At 39.1% G+C, this 27,500-nt stretch overlaps 2 protein-coding genes across 4 annotated transcripts in view; one reads left to right on the top strand and one right to left on the bottom strand.

Moving 5' to 3' along the window:
• sacm1la (SAC1 like phosphatidylinositide phosphatase a) overlaps positions 1 to 4,740 on the bottom strand; it is a 101,097-nt gene extending 96,357 nt beyond the window's left edge. The window contains exon 1 of the mRNA XM_061966756.2: positions 4,579 to 4,740. Coding sequence (XP_061822740.1) covers positions 4,579 to 4,607 — 29 coding nt within the window. The 5' untranslated portion in view covers positions 4,608 to 4,740. The remainder of the gene's footprint in view (positions 1 to 4,578) is intronic.
• Positions 4,741 to 12,293: 7,553 nt separating this feature from the next.
• Positions 12,294 to 27,500, top strand: part of lg11h6orf47 (linkage group 11 C6orf47 homolog) — a 16,566-nt gene continuing 1,359 nt past the window's right edge. Inside the window, exons 1-3 of one of the 3 annotated variants that reach the window (XM_061966754.2) lie at positions 12,294 to 12,540; positions 12,779 to 14,031; positions 25,679 to 27,500. The exon at positions 25,679 to 27,500 is cut by the window's right edge and continues 1,359 nt beyond it. In XM_061966754.2, the coding sequence (XP_061822738.1) occupies positions 13,106 to 13,996 (891 nt within the window). In that variant the 5' untranslated portion in view covers positions 12,294 to 12,540; positions 12,779 to 13,105 and the 3' untranslated portion in view covers positions 13,997 to 14,031; positions 25,679 to 27,500. Of the gene's footprint in view, positions 12,541 to 12,778; positions 14,032 to 21,796; positions 22,318 to 25,678 lie in introns of those variants that run through there. The other 2 variants (XM_061966753.2, XM_061966752.2) reach the window with 2 other exon arrangements.

The raw sequence follows: 27,500 nt of genomic DNA, 5'->3' as shown, positions 1-27,500 counted from the left end.
GGCCCGCCAATCATATACAGCGGCGGTGCCGTGGTACACCGCTAATTCTCATACTTGCCAAACCTCCCGGGAGACTCCCAAATTTCAGTGCCCCTCCCAAGAATTGTAACGTCCCCTTTTCGTCCAGTCCAACAAGTGCTGGCCCAGTTACATAATATGTGCGGCTTTGGCACGCACACAGAAGTGAATGCAATGCATACTTGATCTTCAGCAATACAGGTTACACTGAGTGTGCCAGTATAAAAAAACTTTAACATTGTTAGAAATATACGCCACACTGTGAATCCACACCAGTGACGTGCAGTCACGAGAGGCAGGTGAGGCGGGGCCTCACCTGCCATCATGGAAAGAAAAAAATGGAAAAGAAAAAAAATAATTAAATTGTTATATGTATCCAGTGATTATACTATAAAGTTATTTTCCATTTAACTTCACCAGTTTTAGATTATTTTTATTCAAAATCGCTGAATTTTCACATTTGCCGTTCAAATACTGAGAAGAGACGGTGCGGTGAACAGCAGCCAGTTGAGGCACGTCACTCAGTGCCGCAACATGGATTGCGTAATGACTCGGCTAACTGCTGGCCTGCTATGCAGTGAGACTGTATTGCTATATGAACTATATTATACATTTCCATAGTTTAGTTAGCTGAGGTATATAATGTACAGTGTATTTTGTCAACAACTGTATGTGTGTAAAGTATTTCTTGTGCTGAGCGATCATAAAACGGCTGCAAAAGACGCACTGGCTGAGGCTCGCCTCCTGCACCCCCGCCGTAGAATTGTTATATCAACTAAAGCCCACACTTAAACTTTCCACGTGCAAGATTGAATCTATTTTAAAAAATTATTTCATAAGAAGCCAAAAAGTGCAAAAACAATAATGTTGGTGTTGGAGGAGTTGTGAATGACTGCAGGGACACAACATTAGATACACCTGCAGACTGCAGGTGTACCTAATTCACAACTCCTCCAACAAGAACATTATTGTTTTTGCACTTTTTGGCTTCTTATTAAATAACTTTTGTAACCTATTTTCATGGGCTTTCCTCTTTGTGATGTTAAGTTCCTGTTATGCGCTGTTATACAGTATATGCCTTGAGCTCTTATTTTGAAGAGCGGAAGTGATGTCACGTTGCGGAGGTTTTTGAAAGAATGTAAATAAAGTGGTCCTCGTGTAAACTGGAGCCTCCGAGTTTGTTATTTTGTAGTTTCATACAGTATAGGCGACATTTATAAACCCTCGGTTACACTTTTTTAAATAGATTCAATCTTGCACGTGGAAAGTTTAAGTGAGGGCTTTAGTTGCGGCGCATGGACTTAATTTCTAAGTAAAGGTAAGACCATAATAACGTTTTTTTTTATTAAATGTGCTTTTTTGTGTGCTACAGTTTGTATGTGTAAAGTTAAAGTTAAGTTAAAGTAGCAATGATTGTCACACACACACTAGGTGTAATGAAATTTGTCCTCTGCATTTGACCCATCCCCTTGATCACCCCCTGGGAGGTGAGGGAAGCAGTGGGAAGCAGTGGGCAGCAGCGGTGCCGCGCCTGGGAATCATTTTTGGTGATTTAACCCCCAATTCCAACCCTTGATGCTGAGTGCCAAGCAGGGAAGAATGCTGGTATGAGCTTTTAAACATAACCCGTTAACTGCTGCCAATCAAATGGTGAATAAGATACTCTTTAGGGTTCATATGTTTGTAAATCTGACTGTGATGAAGTCAGTGCCTCACCAGCCATCAACCTCACCGCACGTCACTGATCCACACCAAAGAACAATGACAAACACATTTTAGGAGAACATCTGCACAGTAACACAACATAAACACAACAGAACAAATACCCAGCAACCTTTGCAGCACATGAATGAAATATGAAATCCATGCTGCAGTCTGCAGGTGTACCTAATGTTGTGGTCCAGCAGCGACTGCAGCACGGATTTCATATTTCATTCATTCACAACTCCTCCAACACGAACATTATTGTTTTTGCACTTTTGACTTCTTATTACCTATATACATTTTTTAAATAGATTAAATCTTGCACGTGGAAACTTTAAGTGTGGGCTTTAGTTGATATAACACTCCCGTCAAGGGTGCATTCTACGCCGGGGGTGCATTATCCGGCACAACACCTGAAGAGTTAGTGCTGCAAAGGGTTCTGGGTATTTGTTCTGTTGTGTTTATGTTGTGTTACTGTGCGGATGTTCTCCCAAAATGTGTTTGTCATTCTTGTTTGGTGTGGATTCACAGTGTGGCGTATATTTCTAACAATGTTAAAGTTGCTTATACGGGCACTCTCAGTGTAAACCGTATCGCTGTTGATGAAGTATGCATTGCATTTACGTGTGTGTGCGTACAGGAGCCGCTCATATCTTGTGACTGGGCGGACACGTTGTTAGAAGGGATGAAAAGCGGACGTGACGACAGCTCATAGAGGACGTTAAAAGCAGTGCCTGTAAGGCACGCCCCCAAGACTGTGGAATACGAGATATAATGACTGGTGAACACCTTCGTTCGATAATGAAGGTTGCATCAGCTCAAAGCCTGAGCCCGACATTAATGAACTAGCATCCAAGAAAAGATGGCAGGTATCTGGCTTGGGCACATCAGATTAGTTCAGTGTGTTGCAAACTGAGCCGTTTAAAGTCCTGGATGGTTGGTTTATTCATTATTTTATTTTCAAATTTATTAGCCTGTTGAAAAAGTTAATGTTGATATTAACCTCAGAAGGCTGCAAATGGGACGGCGTGGCGCAGTGGAAGAGTGGCCGTGCGCGACCCGAGGGTCCCTGGTTCAATCCCCACCTAGTACCAACCTCGTCATGTCCGTTGTGTCCTGAGCAAGAAACTTCACCCTTGCTCCTGATGGGTGCTGGTTAGCGCCTTGCATGGCAGCTCCCTCCATCAGTGTGTGAATGTGTGTGTGAATGGGTAAATGTGGAAGTAGTGTCAAAGCGCTTTGAGTACCTTGGAGGTAGAAAAGCGCTATACAAGTACAACCCATTTATCATTTATTTAAATAGAAAAGAGGCATTCAATTTTTATTTAAATTGTATTTGATATGTCATTGATATTTTTAAATTTTTATTATTATTATTTGAAACTCGATTTTGCATGTCACTATAAAGTTATATAAGCCTTGCTTGTTCAATATTTAATGCAAAACTTGTTTGGGTCCCTATTAAAAGCTTAATTTGTTCAACCTTGGCCCACAGCTTTGTTCAGTTTTAAATTTTGGCCCACTCTGTATTTGAGTTTGACACCCCTTCTGTAGTGTAATGCCCGCAGCTAAATGCAACTGCGTGACAACTATACTCCAATATCATGATATCACGATATAATCATTTTCTATATCGCACAGAGGCAAACCCGCGATATATCGAGTATATTGATAACCCTAATATATACACACATACATATACACACATATATATATACATACATACATATATATACACATATATACATACATATATATACACACACATATATATATATATATATATATATATATATATATATACACACACATATATATATATATATATATACATATATACATACATATATACACACACACACATATATATATATATATATATATATATATATATATATAAACACACACACACACACACACACACATATATATATATATATATATATATATATATACACACACACATATATATATATATATATACACACACACACACACACACACACATATATATATATATATATATATACACATACACACATATATATATATATATATATATATATATACATATATATATATATATATATATATATATATATATATATATATATATTAGGGCTGCAACAACTAATCGATTATCAAAATAGTTGGCGATTAATTTAGTCATCGATTCGTTGGATCTATGCTATGCGCATGCGCAGAGGCTACTTTTTTTTTAATAAACCTTTATTTATAAACTGCAACATTTACAAACAGCTGAGAAACAAGTATGGTGCCAGTATGCTGTTTTTTTCAATAAAATACTGGAAAGGATAGAAATGTAGTTTGTCTCTTTTATCCGATTATTAATCGATTAATCTAAGTAATAATTGACAGATTAATCGATTATCAAATTAGTTGTTAGTTGCAGCCCTAATATATATATACATACATACATACATGCATACATACATACATATAAATATATATATGCATACATACATATATATAATTCGACAACAAATATTGCTTGGACTCCTAGCTAAGTGCCTTTCAGTCCTGGCTTATGGTACCGTTTTCTAGAGGGCTTTACGTACAGACAAAACAAAAACCTGGTCCAATAACATATTCTGCAATATCAACTTCTTGATACAAAGCAGTTTATAATAAAGATTACTGACAAGTTAAACTTGAGTACTTCCTGCAGTACCAGTAAAGCCTGTCAGAGAACTTTAGCTATTATGTCATAGAGGCTACAAATGCTATCTTTTTAGTCAAGTTTCTAGCTATCCCATCGTGCACGTCAATTCAAGTGCGTTATGACGGACGTCGTAATAAAGTGTTTCAAAAGGAACGTGTATTTCATGTACTTACAAATTGTATCTCTCATAGGCAGTCGCCATTTTCGTTCCGTCTACCGACTGAGCTGCTGAGTTTATGTTGCCAGTCTGTACACGTGAGACCAGCAGCAAACCCTTGTGTTAAAATTGCCGATATTCTATACTGCCTGGCAACCCTCAGGGCGTGACTATCGTCCAACTCAACTCGGAGCTATTCGAAACCCAACACAAGCACATTTCCTATCAACCAATCAATCAATCAATGTTTATTTGTATAGCCCTAAATCACAAGTGTCTCAAAGGGCTGCACACATCTCCTCTTCACTTTCCTCGAAGGATTATTTCAATATATATATATATTTTTTCAAATCCGTGTTTATAAATATTCGGTACAATACAATCCCACAACTGAGTGTGAACTGGTCCTAGGTTTTTTGGCATTTATCGTTGCTTTAACAATCAGCAACCTGTCCTTTAACATATTGGCTTTTGTGTACTTACAGTATAAATGATTTTAATGCATTCCGTTGCTCGATGCGAGCTTTATTTAACAGGCACAGCTGCGGACAACTATTTCGAACTCTGAAGGACCCTCCCTTTATAAAGCTCGGGCAGCCATTCAGCTCCCTCTTTCCTGCCTAACAGTTTGCAGAGCCTCTTCTCCTCAAGTTCGTCGTCGGTTCTTGTTACAACGTGTTATCGTTAAGTGCTCTACAGCGAATGATACGTTTTCATGGTTATTGTATTCCTTTAAAAACGTGTGGGTATTGTGTATCAATGTATACTGCTGTGGAACACGTGCTGTGGCTAAAACATAACTCGTGGTTGTCAAAGCGTAATTTTTAAAATTATGTTCTTGTACATTTTCGATTGCAGATAGTGTTCACATGGATCTCGTGGATTACCGCTTGTGGGTTAAAGAAATGTGTGCAGAAATGGATAAGAGAAAGTGAGTAAACAGTCCTTGGAAGATTTATGTTGCTCAGTGTTTCCCCTGCAATCTTAACAGATTGACTTTACTGCAGATTTGCCATGATGCTCATCAGTCTAATTTTGAATGGTTTAAAGCAATAGATTTAATCGAACCATCGTAACACAACGCATTTGTTCAAGGTTACTCCTGGATACAATATACCCCAACCACTGCTGGACCTTGAGTTGATGGTTAGTACTTCCATGATCTTGCACTCACAGTACTTGTAACTGCTACAATGATGAGTCATGACTAGAGTCTCTGAATATACAATGAAGCTGTTTACAGCGCACTGAGTATGCATCTGTAGATTTAGCTTCTCATTTGTTTAGATCTGAAGATGTATAATTGTATGTTTTTTCTCAGGTGTGTAGTCTTTCAACTGGACTGTCTCTTAAGGTATGTAATGGAAAGAAATTTTCAGTGCACTGACCATGAACTATTGGTTTAACCCATTTAATGCATCTTACACTTTGTTATACAGCTGACTGTGATAACATACAAATCTTAGGTGCAAATGCAGAGGCAGTGTGAAACTGAAAACTTAACTATTGACATATAATCCAGTGCGTGTGTTTTGACGCAATGTTTTCATTTACAGATCTACAATGAATAGTGCTTTCCCCCCTCAAATGTGTACAATTGTTTTGAACTATGGTTTCGCAAGCGTGGCAAGGAAATCTTAGTGTTCTATTTTTTTTCCCAGAGTAATGCTAGAACTCTGCTGTGTACGATGTTTGCAACTCCTGAGTTGATGGTGAGTACTGTTTCATCTTGCACTGATCATTATAGTTGCTACAATATGTCATACGACTAGAGTCCCTGATAAAACAATGAAGCTGTATCGGAGCACGATTATGCACAGATTTAAGTTTTACTCTGTATGTCTGACTTGGCATGCTTTCAGCTTTTTTTTTTTTTTTTTTTCTTTTTTTCTTTTTTTTTTAGCCCAATGCGGCCCCCCTGTCAAAGTTTGGACACCACTGCATTATTATATGGTTACCCATCCTTCAATCCCATCCATCCATTTTCTTCTGGTTATCAGAGGTTGTGTCATGGGGGCTGCATCCTAAGATAAAGAAGAACAAACTTCCCTCTCCCCAGCCACTTCGTCCAGCTCCTCCCGGGGATCCCGCGGCATTCCTAGGCCATTCGGCATACATAGTCTTCCTTAACGTGTCCTGGGTCTTCACCGTGGCCGCCTACCGGTCGGACGTGCCCTAAACGCCTCCCTAGGGGCGTTCGGGTGGTATCCTGACCAGATGTCTGAACCACCTCATCTGGCTCCTCTCTGTGGAAGAGCAGCAGCTTTACTTTGAGCTCCTCCTGGATGACAGAGCTTCTCACCCTATCGCTAAGGGAGAGCCCCGCCACCCGGCGGAGGAAAGTCATTTTGGCTGCTTGTGCTCATAATCTATGGTTACAATAGTGATTAATTTGGTCACAATAATGCTGACAGTATTAATCTGCAATGTGTGGGACAATATATTAAGCAAAATATATCAGCCCAGGCTGAGTGGGGACCTGTTTTCTAACAGAAATTGCGTTGTAAAATGCCAGTAGCCATTCCACTTCCTTGGTTAGAATGTTGAATGCCTCACTCAAAGATGTCTGTTAGAAATCATATATTGACAACTCTCCAATGAATGGTGCTTTTTTTTTTATCATTAGACCATTGATTTTTTTAACTGGTACTAGTGGTAAGCGGGCTCCATCCAATGGTAGACCAAAGAATCACTTGATTAAAGTACCTTTTTATTTCCCCATCTTGAAAATGTAATGTTGGTGGCCAAAAATAAGTATGCAGCTAAAGCATCTGCTTTGTTTTTAATGAATACCTATGACTACTACGCTAATGTATTTCAATGTGGGTCATTATGGTAGTGCATGGACAGCCAAGTTTTAAAGTGGTACTTGGTGAAACAAGATTGAGAACCACAGTGGGTGTAGCACATGGTATGGCAAGGAAACAAGGTACATTTTTGAGATTTGAGTGTCAAGCTTTTGTATTTAATTTCAGTGTCTATGGGTGACTGGAGAAGTCTATTGGATAACAAACACCCTATGCTGGATGAGAGGTATTTTACAAGTGTTCAAAATGTATGTAGCCTGGAAGTTAACAGTTCTATCAAACTGATGTCACTTGTACAACGGTTTTAAACTATAGATAACTTTAACACTACCTGGTATCTGTTCAAAGTTGTTCTTGGATAAAACATTCCCCCTGAAGTACCGTATTTTTCGGAGTATAAGTCGCACCGGAGTATAAGTCGCACGTGCCGAAAATGCATAATAAAGAAGGAAAAAAACATATAAATTGCACTGGAGCCCGGCCGAACTATGAAAAGAAACCTGCGACTTATAGTCCGCAAAATACGGTACTCCTGAAATTATGTTTGCAACTCCTGGGTTGATGGTTAATTCATACTCATTTTATTTTGACTGACAACTACAATCATAAGTGTTGGTGATGTGGCCTAGAGATAAAATCCCTTTTTTTTTTCCTTTTTTTTTTGAATACGATATTTTCTGATTTTTTTGGTTTTATTGTACTTTTAAAAACAAACAGGATGTGAGTAGGGTGGCCCACCTTTTTCAAAATGGCTGCCTCCATAGTGGTTCCTGCGGCAAACACGATAATGAATAAATGAAAATATTTAGTGACGTGACTCTACACTGAGACATTCGTAGCACACAGGCATTTGGCTCTCAACATTCATACACTTAAAAGAACGCAAATGGAGGCATTTGTGAATCGAGGTTCCACTGTAGTTTCAGTAAGATAAAGTAAATGCAGCCGTTTTCCATTCACACGTCTTGGCAATGTGCAGAGCAACTGCTTTTAGTGATCGCTCTAGGCATTGTGCTTCTTTGTCATACATACTTTGTGTAAAAGATTCTGCCATAGTGAGGTGATTTTTAGCCAAGGGTTTGTTGCGTCTTGTTCACCTCCTAAAGAGTTGTATTTCCCATATCCCACACTCAGCTGGAGGCTTCGGTTTCAGATGCTCGAACATGTTTTGTTGTGCAGATGCCTTTTTGAAACAAACCGTGCAGTCACTTGTTCCATGCTTGTTGCCGCTAGACCGACGTACTGACAACACCTTTTCATAGAAACAAACGTCTCTCGTGTTCACATTAGCCATGTTTTGCTATTTTAGCTGCTAAGGAAGTAAGGGAAAGGCGCAAACTACGGAAGCTCCTGAGGGGCAAAAAGTATGCTGGAGCAAGAGGAGAAAATGTTTATTTTTAAATCGTCTGCAACAACAAACTAATATAATCGATATCGCCCAGACTTAGATGAGTCGTAAGACGAGTCTCCGAAGATACAAAGAAGCTGTTTCAGTGTTCTACGTGTACATCTGTGGATTGTACTACTACTCTACCTTGTGTAGACCAGAACTGATGGTTTTACTTTTTCAGGTTTCTCAAATGGTCCGATGGAATGCTGTCTATGGAAGGTATGTTTGGCAACTAAAGTGTTTCTATTTTAATGTGGAAAGACTTCATCGACAAGTCTAATCAAACCGCATTGTTTACACAATGCACTGTCCACAAATAACATTTGGTGTAATGCAATAAAAATGTACATTACACCTGACTAAAATGAAATTATTTGCATAGGTAATGTGATGAACTGAAAACTGCACTGTGTACTGAGTTGGAATGAGAATACCGGTACTGCACATGTGCTAGCTTTTTTTTTTCTGCAGCTCTTGTTGCAGTAAGGATGCTGCTCCATTAAAGTGTAAGTATATTTAGCTAGAATTTAGATCAATTTTTAAAACGTTGCAAGATTAAGATGTCAAATTGGTAAGTGTTTTGGGTGTAGCGGCATGTCTTACCAGATTTTAAGGGATAAAGAACGTTCTAAAAATAGTGACTTGAGGAGCTTCACTATTTTTGGAATTGTGCGTATCGTTCACAATAACGACAAGAACACACCTTTTTTTCTTTTTTTTCTTTTTTACGATCCTAAAGATGATGAAAAACGCTTGCAAAATGTGTCTAATGGGAGGCACCGATGTAGCGTTTAAAACGGTCTAAAACTTCAAAGCCCTTCAACTTTATTTGTGTGTGTGTGTATATAGATATATAATCTATATATACATATGGAGGTGGCGACTTGTCCCAGGGTGTACCCCACCTTGCACCCAAGTGCAGCTGGAATGGGATCCAACACCCCCTGTCACCCCGAGCGAGACAAGTAGTAAAAAAAACGGATGGATAGTTATATAATCTCTCGGACACGTTCATAAGAACATGTTCAATATTTACCATATTTTTTATGCGTTACCGGAACTTTTCTTCTGCGCATGTCTTTAAATAGCGGCGCACCTGCGGCAAAACATGTGTTCCTACTTCTGTGTTCTAATCATGGCAGACTTGGTTAACAGAAAACAGACTATTTTTGAATTAATGAGTATTCACGTTATCTTTTTTTAAGCTGAATATACGAAGGATGAACTGCTGTATATAGAAGCGTGCACGAACATAGGGTAAAATTTAGGAGCAGAGAGTTAGGTTGGTGTGACTTGCAGGCATAAATGTGGAACTTGGAGTCAGGCTATGCGGACTATATGTAGTGCTTACCCAAAGTAAACTGGAAAAATGTTGGAACAGATACACATGATACTTGCTGCACACCTTCCGTTTTTACAACTTCAGTACAATGTTGAGCTAGCTGTGTACAAACAAAACATGAAATGTGGGTTAATACTTTACAGATACTGTAATATGATCATGTAGTCAGTCAGTCAATACAAATTGGTGTCCTATCGCATTATTACAAACTCAAAAGCTCTTATCACTTTCTGTAGCTAGCTTACGGCTAAGTCCTTAGCATGCTGTCCCAAGACGATAGAGCTCAGTGTTCGCTCCTACAATAACAATGTCTCTACAGCTTGGTTATTATACAGGTTACCAAACGTAAATTAAGTATTAACCTTTTTTGGATTGCCGCCATTTTAGCTGCATTGCCAGTCAAGAACAAGTCGATTTTTACAAATTAGAATGCAAAAAAAAAAGAAGTGTTGTCTCATTAAGATTGTGAACGATAGGCAAAATTCCAAAAGAGTGCAGTTCCCCTTCGTTCCATCGTCTTGGTGTCTAAGTGTGACCGTTAAAAAGTGCAGGCTAAAATTGGTCCCTGACAATGTCTAAAAAAAAAAAAAATGGACAATTGAAATATATTGCACTCTGCATTTTCTTTGTCAGCTATACCTAAAGCTAAGATGCTTATCTTGACCAACAATGGATTTGTTTTTAAAATCTTATATGCATGAAGTATTAAAGTGCCCCCTTCCCCCTGTCTGCTTAATCTATATTGGTTTGTGAATATCCATCCATCTTCTACCGCTTGTCCCTTTTCATGGTCGCGGGGAGTACTAGAGCCTAACTGTATGTTAGTTACTGTACATTTTACAAAGCCGTTTTCACAAATGCTTACCCGTGTTTCCCCAACTGTACCAAAAAATAACCAAAAATTTACGTTAAACTTATGTCTGTACATACAAACTGATTATGGCGTACCGTTACACCCCTGCACTGAGTATTCTGATCCTTTAATGGCTAATGGTTTGAAATACTTCAGGCAGCCCTTGTTTTGTTTTGTGGCTACAAAGTAGGCCCATGAATGTAGTTTCATCATAAGTGTTTGGTTCTAAAATGCAAGACTTGCTCAAGAGCAAGTTATGTGCGTATGCAGCTCAATTCGTTGACACATAGCCACACTGAGGAAATAGAATGTAAACAAATGCCGCCTGGAGTAGACAAACCTACAGCTTATGAAGATGTACAAATGGTCTGGTCAATGATGAGTCATATTTGGTTCGACTGATTACAACTGAAGTTAACTCGCAGCGCACTGAGACACTCAGACCACTGGAGATTCTGCATATTTTCCCAAGAATTGCCACTTCGGTATATGTGAAACTTTCTGTCTTTCTGTTTCACCAGGCAACTATGGGGATCCAAACCTGATGGCTTTCAGTGGGAAGTTTATGGAAAAGGTTGGTGTTAAGGAAACTTGGATTCCAAGCAATACATTTAGTTACGTCAAATGTTCAATTCTGTTTTTGCACAGGTTCTGAAAGGAATTTGGAGTATCTACGCTGCAATCATCCTTAAAGCTATTTAAGTTATCAAATGTGCTGAATAATAAAAAAAAATGGTTGAACTCTTGTTTTGACAAGTTATTTGTAATGTATTTTCATTGTCTTAAGTTTTGTAGAACCTAACATTTGGATAACTAGCAATAAATCACAATTTGTAATCGTAAATATGCTAATTTCGAAGTAAAGTGGCTGTAACATTTAAAGATTCCGAGAGGGCACGAACCTACCACATGCATGCACATAAGGTTTTAGTATATGCTAATAGCAATTTAGTTGGCTGTCTCTGAATGCATGTTCTATCACATGACTCCAGATTGTAATTCTCTTGAACTGTATTTGTGTGCACACGCTTCTGACGCGAACGTGTTGAGACTTGGTGAGTGACAGCTGTAAACAATCATTTTATTCGGCCGTAAAATGTAATTTCATAAACTAATTGTGAAATATATAGACAATTGTCCAATGTTCTGTTAAATCACTGATGGTAACAAGCTAGCCGGTGGTATATGTTTGGCTTAAAAAAATGTAATATGAGTTTGCAAACAGCATCTTAAAGGTTACTGAAATGACACGTTAATAAAATACTTTAACTGGAAAAATCCATTTGTAGAAAAAAAAAAGTTGTACAAAAGGGAGACAAACTGGTGTAAAACGTAAGTTTTATTTTGAAAGTGTATCGTGGACCGGTAATCTACCCTCTGTTCAGTTTCCCTAATGTACATTCGAGGGAACAAGCTAGATCTATCCTCTCCACTGCAAGCTTTATTCCATTTGAAATCTAGATCAAAATCATTTGTGGGCCAATGACGCGACATCCCGATGTCCGGGCTTTTGTCAACTGGGTGGAGTTGCAGGAATGCAAGCTAACGACCCAGAGCTAGCAGTGACACTGCTAACGTCGACGGAGGTGATCTCTTCTTTTATTGCAAGATTGTGTATGGTTTTGAGCGCTTGTGATTTGTCATTTACCTAGATTTTATAGCAGATGTTATGCGGTATGCCTTACATTAGTCTTAAACTTTGTATCGTATCAAATTAGCTAATGTTATCGAGATCCAGTAGACACGAGCAGCATTAGCTGCCCCAAACTGTCTACGTGGGAAGGACGATGTCAAGCCTTGAAAGCCTTGTTTTCTCTTTCACAGGTACATGGAGTGAACTAACTCCGGGAAATTCGGACAAGTTTGCTGAACAATCACGTCGGCTATATGACATTAAAACGTCAAATCATCGTAATGTACTTCCGCATTAAACGACCCTAAAACAGGTGTTGCCGAAAGCAAGATATGGAAACCAGAGGTGTTAACTAATAGATGCTGTATTTTTATGGTGTAGACCAAAGTAATGCAAAACAGAACCCCGCTGATATTTTTGTATTACCTGGACTGACAGTCTACGTGTGCTTTTCCAATAAGCTTACTAACAAGTAAAGCAAGGGAAGCTAATAAGTTGTCAGTATTAAATGAGAAACCATGACCGCTGTGGTCGGAAGCGCATGGGGGTGGGTTCGCTCCTGGGGTAGCAGCAGTAGTGCTGTGTCTGAGAAAACCATAATGAAGGAAGTTGAAAACAATAGGGCGAGGGGCACCAGCGAATGTACTGTCAGTTTAAAAACTTGGACCTCTTGGTTTTGGGGAGGATGGAATCGACAAAAAGAACAAATTAGTCCTTTAGAGGACGAGTATTGGGAGGCTCCAGAGAAACTTCAGCCTGTGGAAACTGAAGAACTCTGGGCAGGGAAAAAAGAGCCAACTGTTCAACATGTTCCAAAATGGTGGAATAAATACCTTCCTACGTCGTACCTTCCTTGGACAGCGAAAACACTACCAAGTGGACTCAGGAGAAGAAAATGCCACATCAGCAAAACCGATCGGGATATTGATGGGGACTTTTCAGACTACAAAACACCTCCTCCATCCCCAACACCACTTTCCCGGCTGACTTCACCTTTCAGACTCTTTGTGCACAACCGACATGTGGAATTGTACCCAGAGCACTATGAAATTTGCTTTAACTTCCTCCGCCACCTGTTTGACCTGTTTGTGGTGGGATTTCTGTGGATTGTGTCACCTCCTGTCAAGCTGATCTTGGAGATTGTGGGCATCCAGGGACCACTGAAGCTTTGGCTACATGGCATGGCAATGTTTTTTGTGTCCACTGTGGGAATGGCTGGACTACTTTGGCTGATCCAGGAGCATCTCCCTGAGTTTGCGTTGATTTACGGCATTGTGCAAGCCTTAGTGATCTCTGTCAGCTTAAAAAAGAGTGTGCTCTTTGGAATGGAAGAAGAACAAACCGTAATGGAGGTGGAGAACAGAGAAACTGAATTGACAGATGAAGACAAAAAAGAAAAGCTCATCTGATCAAAGGACAAGACAAAGACAACTTAAAGCTTCTGGTAAGCCTTATTTACTTATCTTATATGTCTTCCAGTGATCCTTAAACCATTTCAGCAAAGTTACAAAAATTGTGTTGTCTATTTATATTTTATGTCATAAGGTAAGAGTTCCCTGCTACTCTCTATGGAACAGATGTCAAACTCAAGGCCCGGGGTCCAAATCTTTTGTATGGCCTGGAAATAATATTATAATATATTAATATGTGTCAATAGAGTATATTTGCTTAACAAATGTATTCATTCTTTTTTTTAACCGTATATTACTGTAAACTGAAAAAGGGTAGCGCATATTTTTGATGGTAACAAACCGGAATAAAAAAAAACAGTGGTACCGTTTTTACATTTACAGTAAGATGTTGGGGGAAAAACAACCCTTTTTACTCAGGTAACATTTCAGGAACTGCATTGCCAGATTTGATGCTGTGAGATCTACATATTCTTTTTTTACAGTTTTACAGTGTGCTTTAAAATTATATATAATAATCAAATGCAAAGGCAAATTAATACATTATTGACCTGCTCAGTGGTCTTGTGGTTAGAGTGTCCGCCCTGAGACTTGAAGGTCGTGAGTTCAAACCAAAGACTATAAAAATGGGACCCGTTGCCTCCCTGGTTGGCACTCAGCATCAAGGGTTGGAAATGGAAATGGGGGTTCAATCACCAAAATGATTCCCGAGCGCAGCCCCCGCTGCTGCTCACTCCTCCCTCACCTTCCAAGGGGTGAACACGAGGATGGGTCAAATGCAGAGGATAATTTCACCACACCTAGTGTGTGTGTGTGTGACTATCGTTGGGACTTTAACTTTAACTGTCATTAGAGGCTTTCTGAGGGTAGCCATAACTGGGATGTGGCCCTTAACGAAGACAATTTTGACACCCCTGCTTTATGGGAAGCGCGCCTCATACTGTATTGTTTAAAGGAGCCCCATTATGTAAAACCAACTTTTTTTTTACCAATTAGTACGTGCTGTATTTGGTATATAAATAAGTACCAAAAAATTTAAATCAAACTGACGCACTGTGGAAATATTTGTAATATAATCTTGCCTTCCTATACTTCCGCCAAACAAACTTTTTGGAATGTGCACAATTGGTGACGTCACAAATTGGGAAAACCGTCAGCGGATTATCCATATACGGTATATATATACCCAGAGTGCTTCGCGTGCGTCCGCCATTGTTGTCCGTGTTGTAATCAATAAGCTCTTTCATTTTCTCTATCTTGTGTGGGGTAGATAAGCTCATACATGCTCATGCGTCCTCCGCTGTTGCCATTTCAAATATAAAGTAGCGCGATGACTGGGAGAAGACGCAGTTGAAGTGGAGGCAGTAAATAAGACCACCCATAAAACGGCGCATCCTGAAGACACGGTCAGAAAGCGGCTGGAAAACGGTTTGTAAAACATAATCTATGCAAAATTTTGACTAAACAACCACCATTACATGTTATGTAGACCACACGGAAAGTGTTTAAAATGTAGGAAAAAAATCAATATATGACTTCTTTAAGTTGTTTTCTCACATAATGGCCACCACTCCAAAGCCACACTGTTGTTTTGTTTACTTTGAAGTTAGGGTCCAGACCTCCACGTGTTAGATGAATTTCCATGAAGTAGGGTTGCGATTTATTTTATGATTTAGATGAATTTCCATGAAGTAGGGATGCGATTTATTTTATGATTTATATTAGGGCTGTCAAATTTAACGCACAACACATGCAATTTTCCTTGGACCAATACTGTTTCCCATGTACATTAATGATATTACCATGGTTTCCAAACGGTTTAAAAGTATTTTATTTGGGGACGACACAACCTTATTTTCCATCCACCCATTTTCTACCGCTTGTCCCGTTTGGGACCGCGGGGGTGCTGGAGCCTATCTCAGCTGCATTCGGGCGGAAGGCGGTGTACACTCAGGACAAGTTGACACCTCATCGCAGGGCCAACACAGATAGAGAGACAACATTCACACTCACATTCACACACTAAGGCCAATTTAGTGTTGTTCATTTTGCACAATTGAATGGCTTAGTTGCTCAGAGAGCAAATGTTTTTATAAGAGTAGATTGGGGTATGTAATTTCTTAATGGGGAAATACCTTAAAGGGGAACTGCACTTTTTTTGGAATTTTGCCTAGCGTTCACAATCATTATGAGAGACATGACAATGGATGTTATTTTTGTTGCATTTTAGATATTAAATAAATGTGATCAAAAGTCAGCTTAAAATGGACCCTATGGGAGTTGCGCCTAAAAAAATTCTTAAGCCCTTAAAAATGTATCCTAACACCTCCTTTAAGGTTTTATATACATGATGTAAGTATATATGTAATAGCATCTAATATTTGTGTATTTTAAAACATTTTAAGCATACACGGCTAATCCATTATTATTATTATTATTTGCTTTTTTTTTCCATCACTGATTATTACTCACTGCAGAGTTAATGAGAGCCAGCAAACATAATAAAACATCACCTTCTGTGCAACGTCTGCTGTCATTAGGATGTTCATATATTCCCATTTAGATGAAAAATTACCACAATGCTTGCGAAGAAACGGGGTGGGGGTGGGAGACCAAGTATCTCTTCGTGTAGTTCTCGCCATCTCCGGGTCCTAAATGGCTGTCAAAGTGTACCAACACGTCAGAATACGGCCTCAGACATCTTCTGTCTAGGTGAGATGCATGATTTATGATCTACAATAAACTTCCAGGGAGCAATGAAGCAAGGAAACACCTCGCCAGTTGATCATGTTGAAATTGTACACAGGCTTGTGATCACAGCGCTGGTATAAATAGGTGTCTGCGTTAGCGCTTATAATAACAATATCAGTAACACTTGGTTAATATTCAAATCACAAAATGTAAATGGAGTATTGTATGGTTTTTGAATGGTTATTTATTGGATTTTATTGGCAAAATAGAGGAGCTCCCATTGGCTCCGCTGTAAGCAGACTTTTATTTACATTTGTTTAATTTTTAGAATGCATTAAATAAAATCCATCCCTTGTAATGTCTTTTATAATGATTGTGAATTATTCCAAAAATAGTGCAGTACCCCTTAATGTGTCTTGTTTTCATTTTAGCATTTAAGCTTGCAAGCTGGCGCCAGTCAGTCCGTGAGTTTATCAAAGTGCAAATATCAATGTCAGTTTTTCGATAAATTTAATTTAAAACAGTAATACTAACCATCGGGAGTTTTACCGCAGTTATCATTATTACCGTTTATCTTTACATCCCTACTTACTTAAACTCTGAAACACATTCTGTTCACTTAAACTTAGTAGTTGATGTTAAAGTATAATGAGGCCTGCTTGTAGCTTGAATGTAAGACTTTACTTTCAATTACTCCTAACAGACAGACAGGAGCTAGAAGAAGCTTTGATATTTAGGTTGAGTTACCACAGAAAATACACTGTGAAATTCTTCACATAGTGTGATACCAACTGTAATTACTGACACTGAAAGAGAAGGATTGTTCTTGCAGACCTACTGCAGTTTTTCAAACTCCTTCAAGTTGGATGGGAAACGTTGGTTTTCATCCAGGAAGTTTCTGTACATTGCTGCATTCATCTTTTTCTTTTTCTTTACTAATATCCCAATTCCTGTCGCTAAAACTTACCCAGAGCATGATGCTGCCACCACCATGCTTCACTGTCGAGATGGTATTGGCCCGGTGATGAGCGGTGCCTGGTTTCCTCCTAACATGACGCCTGTCATTCACACCAAAGAGTTTAATCTTTGTCTCATAAGACCAAATAAATTTGTTTCTCATGGTCTGAGAGTCTTTCACATGCATTTTGGCAACATTTTACGAAGAAATGGCTTTCCTCTAGACACTATACCATACAGGCCTGATTGGTGGTTTGATGCTTAGATGGTTGTCCTTCTGGAAGTTTCTCCTTAAAGGTTTACTTAAACCTATGTAGATTATGTTAAAACCTAATGAGGCCTGCTTGTGGCTTGAATGTAAGACTTTACTTTCAATTACCCCTAACAGACAGACAGGACCTAGAACAGCTTTGATATTTAGGTTGGGTTACCATAGAAAATGCACTGAATTTCTTTACATGGTGTGAAACCAACTGTAATTACTGACACTGAAGAGAAGGATTGTTCTTGCAGACCGACGGCAGTTTTCACGCTCCCTCAAGTTGGATGGGAAACGTTGGTTTTCATCCAGGAAGTTTCTGTACATTGCCGCATTCATCTTTTTCTCTTTCTTTACTAGTATCCCAATTCCTGCCGCTAAAAGTTCCCCACAGCATGATGCTGCCACCACCATGCTTCACTGTAAGGATGGTATTGGCCCGGTGATGAGCGGAGCCTGGTTTCCTCCAAACATGACGCCTGGCATTCACACCAAAGAGTTTAATCTTTGTCTCATAAGACCAAAGACATTTGTTTCTCATGGTCAGAGAGTCTTTCGCACTATACAGGCCTGATTGGTGGTTTTCTGCAGAGATGGTTGTCCTTCTGGAAGGTTCTCCTTTCTCCACAGAGGAATGCTGTAGCTCTGACAGGGTGACTATCAGGTTGTTGGTCGCCTTGGGGCGGCGTGGCTCGGTTGGTAGAGCAGCCATGCCAGCAACTTGACGGTTGTAGGTTTGATTTCCGCTTCTTTCATCCTTGTCACTGCCGTTGTGTCCTTTGGCAAGTTACTTTATCCACTGGCTCCCAGTGCCACCCACACTGGTTTGAATGTAGCTAAAATATGTAGATAAAGGGTTTTACTATGTAAAGCACTTTGCGTCTCAAGAGAAAAAAAAGTACTATATACTGTAAATATAATTCACTTCACCTCCCTGACTAGACTAAGATGAATGCAGCAATATACGGAGACACCTTGGAGGAAAACCAACACTTCCCATCCAATCTGATGGCGCTTGAGAGGTGGTGCACAGAGGAATTGGTGAAACTTCCCAAAGATAGTCGTGCCAGACTTAAGGCTATAATTGCTGCCAAATGGGATTTTTTTTAAATTAAAATAAAAAAAACTTTGCACATTGCCTGTAGAATTTTAAGGACAAAAATTAATTCATGACATTTTGTAATAAGACTAACATGGCAAAATGTGGCATAAGGGAAGCGCTGTAAATACTTTCTGGATGCACTGTATACAAGAGGAACTTTTGTGCTCTGTTGGTGTGTAGTGGTCAAGCGTACCAATCCATAAATTGACGGTGTCCATACCGTTGGTAGAAATAGTATGAGTGATTAGATCATTGGCGTTGTTAGGCCTATTTAAGGGGGGCTTTAGCGACCACTGAAATATTCTTAAGCCACCCTAAATCATTTGGTGTGATTATTTTCTATTGAAATTGTTCTTTGTTAAACAAAATAGCTGAAAATTTCAACAAAAATATGCAGGAATATGAGTTTAAATAAATAATCTAATCTGTCATTATTCACTTTGATTATAAATCATTTGAAGACCCTTTGTCAGTGCTTATTCTCCAATCCAATCCGTTCCATCAATAATGCCCACATTACTATACTGAAGATCCAGTCCACGTTTTTACTGTTACCTTAGCAGGGTCAAGCCAGACCACAGCAGCATTAAGGCTACGTTTAGTGTGTTCACTACACCGCAGGGTAGGATGTCCAATTCAGATTTTTTTTTGTCAAATCTGATCTTTTTATGTAGTCGTTCACATTACAGAAAAAATATGTGTCCAGACTCTAATGAGAATGCAACATTATTTTCGCCTGTTTCTGCTAATTTGTTAACTAATTTATTTTGTATATGTCTATTTCGGTGAATAATGATGATGCTTATGATAAGTATCATTTGCCATTATGCGACCGGAGCGCGGGAGAGTGCACACTGAAGTCACATCATAACACTGATTGATTTGTAATATAAAACTCATAATAATAATGTCAATAATATTGCTGACAGGAAAATAACTGCCATACCGTATGATAAGCAAATCACACTACTACAGCTTTGCAGTATAGGTGTGCTACTTAAACTTAAATAATGTAGTTTAATAGCCGTAGTGTTATCTTAGAGTAGTATTTTGGGGGCTCTAAAGACTGGATGCACTGACAGACTCATAGTCAAAAAGGTGGAGTTCTATGGGGGTTTTTTTTTATCTTCACTTTTATCGTTTTCACCATAAATGGCAGGTTAGTGTGATAGTTCATATCACCCATCCCTACTGGCCTGGTGTGTCCTGTGGGCCTTGAATTTGACACCTGTGGTATAAATACCTTAAATTACCATTACAGTAATTACAGGAAACTAACAATATTGCTTTTCAACCATTTCAATTTATTTAGTCTTTGCTGTGTAATTCTAATGCAGTAACAGCAAGTTGTAAGCAAAAAAAATCTTGCAAGTGCAAAAATTCTGAATCAAAGAGGTTTACCATGAATTGATTAAGTGGACCCCGACTTAAACAAGTTTAAAAACCTATTCGGGTGTTACCATTTAGTGGTCAATTGTACGGAATATGTACTGAACTGTGCAATCTACTAATAAAACTTTCAATCAATCAATCAATCAATCAAAGTGCACAGACAACATATGGTGGACATCCAGCCCGTGTTTTCCAGGAAAGAGCATTTCTTTGCACCAGAACCTCCTCTGTTTTCAGGACTACACTGTAGTGCTGTGCAAGTTAATTTACACTGCTATCATATGTGTAACGTTTCCCTGTTTGCAAGTTGCCTGCTTGCTTTTCCATGCAACTATATTCTCCTTATGTGTTTGGGCCATCTCATGCTTACTAAAGATGACTTCAACCATTTAGATGTATGTAGTATTCAGTGTTAGTTTTGTAATTCTAATACAGTGCCAAAAAGTTGTGAGCGAAAAGATCTTGCAAGGGCAAAAAAAAAATGTTCTCGCACGCTCGCATCACAGGAACCCCCCGGGGGCTAAGCCCACCCGGTTCTTCAAACCAAGTGACGCCCCTGGATTAGAGCAATATTTGTATTGGTCCACGCTGCTCCAGCGGGGTGCAGGAGTGTGCACACACGAAAGCTTGACACCAGACTCAATGACACACTGAGGACTCAATGGCTGCCAGCGGCCTTCCTCATCAGAGCTCCTGCCTGTGCTGATGGTAGTTTTTGCTTTTGTTTAGTTATTGTGTACTATTTACTTTATTTTGCTCAAACAATTGTATCAAATATGAGAAAATAAGGAAGTAACTTGAATATTGCGCTGATATTGTTACACTGTCAATAGAACTCACCATAAATAAATACATATTTACAGTTAATACATGTTATTGGTATCGGCCAATCTCACATATGGATGATCAGAATCAGTAGGGTAAAACCCTAATAAGTACATCCCTAATGAAAATTTATTTAACTTGTATCATATTACAAATACAATGTCACTTCAAATTTAGAATAATAAGTGATGACTGCTTATTTAGTGAGACAAAACTGCATGAAAAAGAAGTTAATCAATAATTGCTTTATAATCGAATTGTAACCCTTAAATCCTAATCTAATCTTGAGGTGCCCAAAGATTTCCACCCCTACCTAACAGCATGGCCATGTTCAGTCTGTAAAACCAATGTTAATTTTTAGCAGACCTTGTTATTTTTTTATGAAGGTTAAAAAAAAAAGGAGTGTTTCGGGTGAGGCAATAATTTAAGTGGACACCACACTTACCAGCAAATTTAGTCCTTGCAATTATTTGTCACAATTTCAAGAATTCTAATGACTAAATACCGGTTTAGTTTTGGTTGGTCGTGGGTTTTCAAGTCAGCTATCTTCCGAATCTATATTAACTGTACACAGTTGTATCTTTTTCAGGGGGTCAAATGTCGCTGCACCATACATCATGGAGGACATCACAGCAGGAGCAGACTTTCACGCACCACTCTGTCAAGCCGCTGGGCTTAAAATTGTATTGTACATTTGTTACAGGATAGCACGAGTGCAATTGAAAACTTTATTCTTCTGTTTTCAGAGCCATCTCTTATACACTTATTTTATAGCAGGATGACATTGAAAGGTGGACAATCCACCACTATAATCAAAAGTAAAACTATTTGGAAAACTGTTCAAATGTTTTTGAAATACCCCCAAAGACATAGACTTCTGGGACACTTTGTTGAATTTGTTAAAATTGTTTCTTGACCGTCCTGTAATTTTCTTTGTTGCTATTGTGATTTGGACTGAAGCAGACTTCAAGGAGGATGACACAAAAGTTACAATGTTTGAGACATAACAATTATTAATCTTTTTACCAAAAAACACAAATGTGACCAGGATGACGAAATATTCAAAAAATAAAAGGTTTTCTTTCAGCTATCTCACACTCTTTGTACTTTATTATTATTCACGTATTATGCACTATTGAAAAAGACTGTTTAAGCAAACCAGAAGATTTGAAGCACAAACTACGTCATACGTAACGATAAGATGGTAAAGCTAGTACGATAGCAAAATGGTTGCTATAGACTAGTGATGTTCAGGTCATTACTGAAATATCGATACCAGATCTTTATACTCTAATATCGATACTTTAGTTATTTGATCAATCAATTAAAAGTTATTTATATAGCCCTAAATCACAAGTGTCTCAAAGGGCTGCAGAAGCCACGACATCCTCGGCTCAGATCTCACAATGTATATATTATTAACAGGAATACAGTGTGCTGTAGAATAACTACAGGCATATAAAATGTCCGCAAAAACGTGGGAATCCATGTTTTTAAACATACATTTTTGCGTCAAAATATCACTTTTGTGTTTTTTTAATGAAATACCCAAAAAATGTAATTAAAGGACAGGGAGACGAACAATCAGGAGTGCCGAAACAAGCTCGCTAGTTAGCATCATCTAGTTAGGTTACTTGTTGTCGCCTGTGTTCACTCTCCGAGCAACAACGTTGACAGCTTTTTACTTTGCTGTGTTGTACGTTGTTGGTTGTGTCACACTGCTAGGACAGAGTGACACAGCCAAGAAGACGCCAACAAGGATTCATCAAACAAAAAGCTTTATTTGTTTTAGCGAGCCTCAGACTGGAACTGCAGCTTTCAGGAGAAGGAGTATGGGCCTGATTACTCTCCTCATGTCTTCTTGGACCACTGTCCTTAAATACCCTTTACACGAAGACACTTGCTCTTTGTACAAAACACAAAACCAGTGAAGTTGGCACGTTGCGTAATTCGTACATAAAAACAGAATACAATGATTTGCAAATCCTTTTCAACTTATATTCAATTGAATAGACTGAAAAAGACAAGATATTTAATGTTCAAACTGAGTAACTTATTTTTTTCTGAGATAATTATCAACTTAAAATTTTATGGCAGCAACACATTGCAAAAAAGTTAGCACAGCGGAATTTTTACCACTGTGTTACATGGCCTTTCCTTTTAACAACACTCAGTAAACGTTTGGGAATTGAGGAGACCAATTTTTGAAGGTGGAATTTTTTCCCATTCTTGCTTGATGTACAGCTTAAGTTGTTCAACAGCCTCCGTTATTTATTATTATCCGGTATTTTAAGTTTCATATTGCGCCACACATTTTCAATGGGAGACAGGTCTGGACTACAGGCAGGCCAGTAAAGTACCCGCACTATTTTACTATGAAGCCACGCTGTTGTAACACGTGGCTTGGCATTGTCTTGCTGAAATAAGCAGGGGCGTTCATGATAACGTAGCTTGGATGGCAACATATGTTGCTCCAAAACTGTATGTACCTTTCAGAATTAATGGTGCCCTCACACAGGTGGAAGTTACCCATGCCTTGGGCACTAATTACCCCATATCATCACAGATGCAGGCTTTTGAACTTTGCGCCAATAACAATCCGGATGGTTCTTTTCCTCTTTGGTCCGGAGGACACGACGTCCACAGTTTCCAAAAACAATTTGAAATGTAGACTCGTCAGACCACAGAAAACTTTTCCACATTACATCAGTCCATCTTAGATGAGCTCGGGCCCAGCGAAGCCGGCGGCGTTTCTGGGTGTTATTGATGGCTTTGGCTTTGCATAGCAGAGTTCTAACTTGCATTACGGATGTAGCGACAAACTGTAGTTACTGACAGTGGTTTTCTGAAGTGTTCCTGAGCCTATGTGGTGATATCCTTTACACTCTGATGTCGCTTTTTGATGCAGTACCGCCTGAGGGATCGAAGGTCACGGGCAATCAATGTTGGTTTTCAGTCTTGCTGCTTACGTGCAGTGATTTCTCCAGATTCTCTGAACCTTTTGATGATATTACGGACCGTAGATGGTGAAATCCCTAAATTCCTTGCAAGACCTGGTTGAGAAATGTTGTTCTTAAACAATTTGCTCATGCATTTGTTCACAACGTGGTGACCCTCGCCCTATCCTTGTTTGTGAATGACTGAGCATTTAATAGAAGCTGATTTGTATACCCAATCATGGCACCCACCTGTTCCCAATTAGCCTGTTCACCTGTGGGATGTTCCAAATAAGTGTTTGATGAGCATTCCTCAACTTTCTCAGTCGTTTTTGCCCTTTGCGCCAGCTTATTTTAAACATGTGGCATGCATCAAATTCCAAATGTGCAAATATTTGCAAAAAATTAAGTTTTCCAGTTTGAACGTTAAGTATCTTGTCTTTGCGGTCTATTCAATTGAATATAAGTTGAAAATGATTTGCAAATCATTGTATTCTGTTTTCATTTACGATTTACACAACGTGCCAACTTCCCTGGTTTGGGTTTTTTTATTAATATTTATTTATTGATGACACATATTTAAAGCATGCACACTCTCAGCAACAGTTACAGTGATAATGTAAATCTCTTTCTGTATTGAAAAAACTAAAAATCATGATGATGAAAAGATATTACTGAGTAGAATGATTTCTGCATTATTGGTTTAATTGTTGTATAATAAAAATATGGCTTTGAAGTTGCCAACATTGAAAGTCAATCGTTGTATTTGTGAAAATAGGGGGCAGATATAAGTTTTTAAATGATTTCTGCTCCTTTTCATTCCGGTTTTTCTTTAATGTTATGTTGATTGATTTATTTTTATTTTTTTCCTTTGTTTGTTTTTTTTATGAATGAAATAAATAAATGAACTGATCTGAACTGAACTTATTTAGCCGCTGAGAGTGGATGGGACCAGGAAGCACTTGGCTGTGCATTCCGTGCCAGTCTGGACCCAAAGATTAAAGACGAGCTGGTGACACGAGATGACTCGACTTCGCTGGATGAATACATAGAGTTGGCCATCTGCCTCGACTCCCGACTCAGGCAACATCAAGAGAAGCGTCAGAGTGAACAAGAATTATCTTAGCCTCATCCTGTTTCATCTGACTACAGACACTTCAGCTTACAACCGGTACCGGAAAAGCCTATGCGGCTGGCTGTCGAGGGCATACTTGCCAACCTTGAGACCTTCGAGTTCGGGAGATTGTGAGGGGGGGAGGGGGGGGTGTATATTGTAGCCCGGAAGAGTTAGGGCTGCAAGGGATTCTGGGTATTTGTTCTGTTGCGTTTATGTTGTGTTACGGTGCGGATGTTCTCCCGAAATTTGTTTGTCATTCTTGTTTGGTGTGGGTTCACAGTGCGGTGCATATTTGTAACAGTGTTAAAGTTGTTTATACGGCCACCCTCAGTGTGACCTGTATGGCTGTTGACCAAGTATCCCTTGCAGTCACTTTCGTGTGTGTGTGTGTGTGTGTGTGCAGAAGCCGCATACAACTTGTGACCGGGCCGGCACATTCGGGAGTCTCCCGGAAAAATCGGGAGGGTTGGCAAGTATGGTCGAGATGGAGCGCCGTCAAACTGTGCCTCTACTGTGGACAAGCGGTTCATTCCAAGGCTGGCTGCTCTTTTTGCCGTTGGCCAGGGCAACCTGCAGTTATAGCTAAATCGTGTGGGGTTGTCATCTTGGACCCTCCTCCTGCAAGACTTTAGATTCAAGGTACTCTGTTTTGGCCTGGCTCATCTTCCAAGGTGTTATCACAAAACAAGCGGATGGCTGTTTTGTTGATGAGAGTTTTGCTAAAGAAAAACAAATTCTTATTGTTTCAACCAAGCTTGTAGTAGTGCACTCACTTGACGGGTGTCCCCTGGCTACCGTGCCACATCAGACCGAGATACTTTGCCTTTCCCTGTCCGGTAACCACACTAAAGTCATTAGCCTTTTAGTTATGCCTTCATGCTCTGCACAGATTGTTCTTGATTTTACCTGGCTTCATCGACACAATCCCACAATCAACTGGGCTACCTGTAAAATTAGCAACTGCAGTATTTCTTGTCTGCCTTCTTTCTGCCCCCCCACTCCTCTCCCAGGATCGGTTCCATGGCCCTCAGACTCTATTGATTTAATCCGACTCCCTGCTATTTACCAGATAGTCTCAACGAGGTATTTTGCAAAGACCGTGCTATGTCTCTACCACCACACTACCCCTATGATTGTGCCATAGATCTACTTCCATGTTCTCCTCTGTCTAGTTCCCGACTAGATAACAGGTCCCTCCTTTCATGGATTGGTTATCGCGAGCTCAATGGTAAAGAACAAATATCCTCTTCCGTTATTAGACACTGATTTTACGCCTCTTTACAGTGCCGCTATATTTTCCAAACTGGATTTACGCAATGCATATCACTTGGACCGCATCAAAGAGAGAGTGAAAAACTGCTTTCAAGACCCTGTTAGATCATTTAAAATACCTGGTTATGCCTTTTGGCCTCACTAACGGGCCTGCGGTTTTGATAAATGATAAATGATGTGCTGCGTGATATGGTAGGCCACTTTGTTTCCGTTTAACTTGACGGCATTCTCCTTCTTTAGAAACTCACCTTAAACATGTCCACCGTCTACTGGAAAATCATCTTTTCGTAAAGGCAGAAAAATGCGCTTTACATCCGTGCCAGTCTGGACCCAAGGATTAAAGACGAGCTGGTGGCACGCCATGACTTAATATATATACTTACAGCATGTGTATAAAACATTGTTTAGAGCGCTCTATAGGCTAAATAGATTGAATCCCCATTAGCTACAAGAAGATAAGATACCTACAGCTAGCATTTATTTACTATTTAGAATGCATAAATAAAAGAAAAACATGTGTGCTTGTTTGGCAAAATTCCCAAAATAGAGGAAATGCACTTTTATTTTTATTTAGCCTATCATTCTTAATCCTTTTGTAAGACAAAAACACATGTTTTCTTGTTTGATGCATTCTAAATATTAAATAAACTCGATCAAATGTCTGCTTACAATGTAGCCTATGATAGTCGCTCTATTCTGCCAATAAAGCCCTTAAAAATTATTCAAACATATAAATATGCTGTAAATATACATGTAATTTAGTAACAAATACATTTATAATAACATGTAATATTTATGTATTTTGATCATTTTAAGCGTACGGTGGCTTACTAATTTCAGAAACGCATCACAACACTAGCCTTTTTCTTTTAACAAGATCATTGATTACTACTCACGGCAGATGTCATGAGAGCAAACAAACATAATAAAACATCACTTACTGTACAATGTCT

Source organism: Nerophis lumbriciformis, linkage group LG11 (genome assembly GCF_033978685.3).
Source record: "Nerophis lumbriciformis linkage group LG11, RoL_Nlum_v2.1, whole genome shotgun sequence".
In the NCBI taxonomy this organism is placed as follows: Eukaryota; Metazoa; Chordata; class Actinopteri; order Syngnathiformes; family Syngnathidae; genus Nerophis; species Nerophis lumbriciformis.
This window is presented reverse-complemented; position numbering and strand designations above follow the sequence as displayed.